Below are 6,387 nucleotides of genomic sequence, written 5' to 3'. Positions count from 1 at the left end.
TACATTTTCCCCCCCCAAGGATTTTTCCTTACAAATATTTGTATTTATCATTTTTCTTCTCCAACTTGCAGTACTTGGTGTTTCGGTATGCGATACTGTAATTTAAAAATACAATACGTACATCCACACTGCTTACATATGATCTGTGCAAGTCTGAAGTGACAATTCCTTAAGACTGTTGTCCAAACCTTTGCCTCGGAAGGCTGCATGCAGAAAAATAGGACGAAGGACCAGTTTGACTTTTATTTATTTTTACTTTAATTTTTTGAACATGTGAATCCAACTAGAAATTTCCATGTTAAGTTCTTATTAATACTTTGTTTACTCTTTGTTGGCAATGACAGAGGTCAAACGTTTTTAGTAAGTCTTCGAGGAGATCTGCATGGAGGAATGGGCCAAAATACCAGCTACGGTGAGTGGAAACCTTGTGAAGTCTTACAGAAAACTTTTGACCTCTATCATTGCCAACGAAGAGTGTATAACAAAGTATTAATATGAACTTTTTTTTTGACCAAACACCTATTTTCCACTATGATTCGCAAATAAATTCCTTAAAAGTTAGACAAGGTGATTTTCCGGATTTTTTTTTCCCCTTTTGTTTCTCATAGTTGAAGTGTACCTATCATGAAAATTATAGGCATCTCTCATCTTGGAAGTGGGAGAACTTGCACAATTGGTGGCTGGCTAAATACATATTTGCCCCACTGTATGTATTTAAAATACGGACAGGATATAACATGTTCATGATTCACAGGTAGGGGTTTCCTTCGGCCACTAGAGGTCACTAAGGAGTTAGTGACGGATTACTGGCTCCCGATGCTGTCACCCTCTCCACTCTTGACCCTCTCCAGGATTTGTTTTCTTTATTCCGCAGTTATGTGCAGTTTGCATCAGGTACCGACTTTACTCCTGTCATCACTCATTTCATTGTTAATTTGATGGTTGTTGGTTCATTCTTCAGCAAAATTATTAGATTTATTGATCTATTCTTTCGTTGGTCAGCAAACCATTGATCAATTCAAGTAGAAAGTCATGAAATCTCATCCATTCATTTTTAACACCTCTTAGCAATTGTGTGTAAAAATAAAAGTGGCATCTTCATATTTATATATGAAATGGCTATTATTTTGAATATAGTATGTATTTTACATTTTATTTGAAATGGTTCAGGATGTACCGGCCTACTGCATGAAGACTGCTGGGATAGGCACTGGCACACCTGCAACCATTGTGTGGATCATCCATCCATCCATCCATCCATCCATCCATCCATCCATCCATCCATCCATCCATCCATCCATCCATCCATCCATCCATCCATCCATCCATCCATCCATCCATCCATCCATCCATCCATCCATCCATCCACCCACCCGACCCATCCATCCACCCGACCCATCCATCCATTTTCCGTACCACTTGTCCTCACGGGGGTCACAGGCGTGCTGGACCCTATGCCTATCCCAGCAGTCATCGGGCAGTAGGCAGGGGACACCCTGAACCCGCTCCCTCTGAACTGTGAGGCGGACGTGTGTCCCACCATGCCGCCCTTTATGTGGATAAGCGGTTCGGAAAATAAATGAATAAATGAAGTCCTTAATTCAATGACAGAAGTTAAAAATTGTATATGTTGTCTATCAAATTTTGTCCATACAAACACTCCAGTAAGCATCAGAACAAAAAAATGCGTCGACCTCCAACATGGCAGTTGCGGGCATGTCCATATATGCCCGCAATATAGATGTGTGACGTCAAGGCAAAACTATCTGTAAACCTCAGTTTGAATTTATATTTTTGGCATATTGATGAGCAATTGGGATATTACTGGAAAGTTTTCTGTGCTGACAAAAATTCTTTGTAATTTAAGACTGAAAAATGGACTTTTTCAAGATTTATTTACGAAAATAAAAGAAACAAATATAGTCCGCTGAATCAATTGTATCTTTCGTAGTTAAAAAAAATAGGCTATCCTATAGATAGTCAATCTAAATTGGCTCCATATATTTTTTACAGTGTGTACACAATATGTTGAACTAAATATAAAAAGTCAAATAAAACACTATACACAAATAGAGATTAGACGCTGATAGAATACAGTCAATTCACAACGCCACCAGACGTTCTTGTGGCTTTCCTCCTAACTGACACTGTAAGGCAACTGTCGTGCAAAGAATGAGTCTTTTTGGATCATTTTCTTATGAAACAGTGATTTCTTCACTTTCTGACTCTGATGGTTTACTGCACTCTGACGGAGAGCAGCGATGCTGGTGGTAGTGATGATGATGAAGAGGATGGGGAAGATGTGACTCCTGGCTCTGTCCTTGGCTGCTAGCTGCAGTCCTCTCAAGCCCACCGTGGCAGTAGACGCTGCCCACATCCGTGAGGTCTGGGTTGGGGTTAGTTTTGGTGGGCAGGGTCTGCTGACGGCAACCTCCTGTCGACAGCAGCTCTCTTTCTTTTGAGTTCCTCCATTTCATCCTCCGGTTCTGAAACCAGATCTTTACCTATGAGAACAAACAAAGATCCTGTTTGTCTTATTGTATGAGATGCATATAACATCTGGTCGGTTGGGTGAAAAATGGATTCTATATTTACGTACCTGTGAGTCTTTGAGTCCCAGTTTACTCGCCAACTTCTTCCTGTCGGGCTTGCTGATATACTTTTGCTTCTGGAAAGTTCTTTCCAGGGCCTTTCTCTGAAGGTCTGAGAAGACGGCTCGTCGCAGCATGCCCCTTCTTGGCTTCCCTCTGGGGACCAGAGGCCATGAAAAGGTTCCTGGGACAGGGACCACAGAGGAGGAGGAAGCTGAAGCGACAAAATGTGAAACAGAATTTAAGGTAAACACATTTATAATACATGTAGATACAGTTATTAGTATATAATGGACTTGACATCAGTTCCTGGTGTGGTATGAGTACCACTTGTGGTAGGTGGGCCAAAGAATCACCCAATTTAAAAAAACATGAATTACAAAATAACACATTGAAATGACGCTTGTAGCCATCCATAGAACAGTCAGTTCAAATTTTTATTCATTTATTTTTTTAAATCCACTACCATGCTTTAGTACTTAACTTTCAGGTACGGTAATGCAGTTTTCTTTATCCTTATGAACTGGTTGTTTTTAAACGTACACTTAAAATGTTTATGATCAAAACATTCTAATTAAATCATGACTTAAATAGCCCCTATATTGAAGCACACTGTACTTAGTGAGGGCCACTGCTCTAAAGGTTACATTGTAGCCTCATCAACATACAGTAAATACAACCATTTATTTTTCTACTGCTCATATAACTCAAGTAAACAAGAATGTGATGATATCCATCAAATGACTTTACAGAGTGAACTTTTTCTGTTGTCTCTTGGCTGCTTTTGCGATTGGTAGAGTAGCGCTCTTGCTGTCAGTAGTCGGAGCAAGTCAGGACTTTCATCGTCTTGACTCTGCCTTAAATAGAATTGTCCTCCCTGAAATGTGATGTTTAAAAGTCCAATTTGTCAAGTGGTGCAAACAGAGCCAATGCTAATGAGACCGGCTCTCCAAAGCTCAGCTCACACTACCTCTAATGAAGCATGAAGAAGGATTGTATAGGCTGCAAACGCATAGAGAAAGCTGATTGTGTTTCAAAGAATTGCACGGAGAAGGCTGTCGACATGCCAGTATATTACAGGCCCATTAAAGGCAGGTCAGTATAATGTGCTACTGTTAAAAGGCTTGAGCTGCTGGGCTCTTAGAGATGTTGCCAGTTATGTACTTGCCTTCATGACCTAATGCAGATGTCAAAAGCTTCATGTCCCTGCAAAGTCATCCAGTATTTTTTTTCCATTTAATTTTGAGGTGACGTGAGGATATGCACAGAGATGCTTAATTGTCTGTACACACAGCAGAGAATTATTAGTGTGACACATACTGTAGCTCTAGAATAAAATCTACAAAGTGTATGTGTGTGTGTGGGTGGGTGGGTGTCGTGGCTCCTATTGGTCACGGTACAGGGAGTTTTGTGAGGAGGCAGAAGAGCTTGGTGGGAAAACGAGGCACTGAGTTCCCGAGCTGGGAAGATACCCGCCTCACATTTAAACCATGACAAACGGCACTTATATATATGGAGCGTGACAAACTAGACTAATTTGTAGATAACAACAACTGGTGCTAATGTCAGCAGTCAGATTGTCTCCTAAATAGGTCTTCAAATTGGCGGAGCTGGTTTCGTGCTGTCCGTGGTATTCCCATGCTAAAAGGCTGACAATGTCTTGAAAAAGAAAACTCGGAATTGGCAGTATTTTAAATGTGTTTTTTTTTTTAGTTTCTCAAACTATGATGTGTAACTGAAAAAATTAAAGGAGAATTGGATATGCAATTTATTGTCCTAAATGTTCCTATAGTTTCATTTTACTAAATAACCTGCACACATGAATCAATTCCAAGTTTACAAAGACAATCATACTCAATTTGACAGATACTGTTAGAGCAATGTTAATAGAAATATGTTTATCTAAAATTTAATTCTTGGCTGCTTGTATGAATTTGTAGAGCTGCTAGAACTCCTACCTGTGATATATGAAGCTCTGATGAAAGGAGAGGAAAGAAGACTTGCATCCAAGAATGGTAGCGGGAAAGATTTTGTCTGCAAACTGTGGACTGGAGGAGAAGAACAACCTGGAAAAGAAAATTAAAGGTGTGTCACAGTTATGCTGTCACATTTGTTTCCCTCTGAGGGTCGGTTATGATTGTGATGCAACATAAATACACTACTCATCATATATCTGTAATTACATTATCCCCTAAATTCAATTATCATTATTCCCCAAAAAATCTGCATACGTGTTGATATAATTTTAACAAAACTCAATTGAAGATGCTCCATAGTTTTTGTAGGTAATGTGGCAGACTATAAAAAATATGAGTGATCATGAGACAGTATTTATTGATATTATTTGTAGGACCTGTGACTAAATATTCACAGATCTTAATGAAACGGAATTATGTATTTCTATTCAAATGTCACATGGTCCAGAAGTCCAATTAGTTTGATATAATAAATACATTATTTTATGAATACACGTATTTGTATTCGTGCTAAAATGTGTTTTAAGATAAAATACTGCTAATAGATAAAATGTATTATTATTATAGATAAAAAAATACTGCACTGCTGTATAGTAATCCAAGCACGATCTAATTTCCACCAATATAATGAGTTTCTTACCACTCCTGGTTGATGGTGCCAGTATGGCACTGACGCCGAATTTAAGACAATTCGAGGCCGGACATGCGGACTGCGTGGCGCCACCCCCGCTGTGGTTCGGCTGCCCGGAGCACTGAAACACTGAGCGGGCAGTGCTCGGTCCCAATGCCCGGTGCGAGACGCCCTGCTCTGGGCTCAGCGAGAGGACTTCCCCGGGGTTTGCAACCGAGAATGTCCGCTGTATGTAGCTGTACGCCGGTTGGCTGATTCGAAGGAGATCTTCCACCCTGTAGCCTGAGGGCGGTGACCGGGGAAGATGGCAGGTCAGAGCGGCCGGGGGACGCAACAGGTCCGAGTAGAGAGGATGTGGCAAGGCGCTGCACGGAAACATCATGGCTGGGCCCTGCAGGAAAAAAGTTTGTTCTTGGGTGGTGATTAGTTGCAACTTTTATAGAAGCGATGTTGGCTGGCAAGTTCACCGCCCAGCCCATCATCTGAGTGGATAAGACTTCGAGAAGGTCCATTACCGGGGATTGGTCAACGCGTCTCTGCTCCTGGCCTGATTGGACTTGGACTTTTTTTTTTTCTTCCTTTTTTTCCTCCTCGCCTATCTCATTCAAACTTTTGGAGTTAGTGCAGGGGACGGGGGAGTTGTATATGAGATGGGTCATTATAGAAATGGAAATACAATTATCTTGATGATGTCATTTCTGCTGAGTTATATATCTCACAATTTCTTGAGTATGCCTAAAAAGGTTTTAGTAACAGGGTTATTCAATTTTTGCGATTAAACAAAATGTTTCACTTATTGAAGTCTTCTTGTAGCTGTTGTATTTGATGAGTAAATTGGTGAAGAGGGAGAGATACGAGAAGAAAAAATATATATTGCAAAGTACCGCTACAGTTTGATTTAGGATAACTATAATTTGCACGCGTGCAGCGATTATTTCAATTCTGGAATGAGTCACATAGATTGATCAAGTCGATTTAAATATCATTTTTCATGAGTATGTTATTATCAACATGTTTGAGCTGAAAGAGGTGATAGGTGGACAAAAGCGCTTTTTTAAAGAGCTCATGTGGGACAAGAGCCCATGAGTCCCAGGGGGCACGTGACAAGATGCGTGACTAATGTTATTTCACTCCGTCGATCATCCTTATAAATTTCATCATTTAACAAACAGGAAATCTCAATCAGTGT

The 6,387-nt window shown here is 40.2% G+C and overlaps 1 protein-coding gene across 1 annotated transcript; it reads right to left on the bottom strand.

Moving 5' to 3' along the window:
- Positions 1-1,855: 1,855 nt before the first annotated feature.
- LOC148396653 (homeobox protein DBX1-B-like) lies at positions 1,856-5,638 on the bottom strand. Its single transcript, XM_088378949.1, has 4 exons — positions 5,208-5,638; positions 4,550-4,657; positions 2,600-2,805; positions 1,856-2,504 (listed from the first exon to the last, which is right to left on the bottom strand). Exons 1-4 carry the CDS (start codon positions 5,578-5,580, stop codon positions 2,196-2,198), a joined length of 996 nt encoding a protein of 331 aa, XP_088235075.1. The 5' UTR covers positions 5,581-5,638; the 3' UTR covers positions 1,856-2,195.
- Between the last annotated feature and the right edge of the window lie 749 nt (positions 5,639-6,387).

The sequence above is a fragment of the Syngnathus floridae genome, chromosome 6, assembly GCF_059516105.1.
Source record: "Syngnathus floridae isolate MCC-2025c chromosome 6, RoL_Sflo_1.0, whole genome shotgun sequence".
NCBI lineage: Eukaryota > Metazoa > Chordata > Actinopteri > Syngnathiformes > Syngnathidae > Syngnathus > Syngnathus floridae.
Note: the sequence above shows the minus strand (reverse complement) of the source record. Positions and strands in the feature narration are given on the sequence as shown.

Coding starts and splice junctions, on each gene's coding strand:
- LOC148396653 (XM_088378949.1), bottom strand. CDS start 5,580: ATGATGTTTCCGTGCAGCGCCTTGCCACATCCTCTCTACTCGGACCTG. Junction 4,658..5,207: donor GGCACCATCAACCAGGAGTG/GTAAGAAACTCA, acceptor TTTCTTTTCCAG/GTTGTTCTTCTCCTCCAGTC. Junction 2,505..2,599: donor TGGGACTCAAAGACTCACAG/GTACGTAAATAT, acceptor TTGTTCTCATAG/GTAAAGATCTGGTTTCAGAA.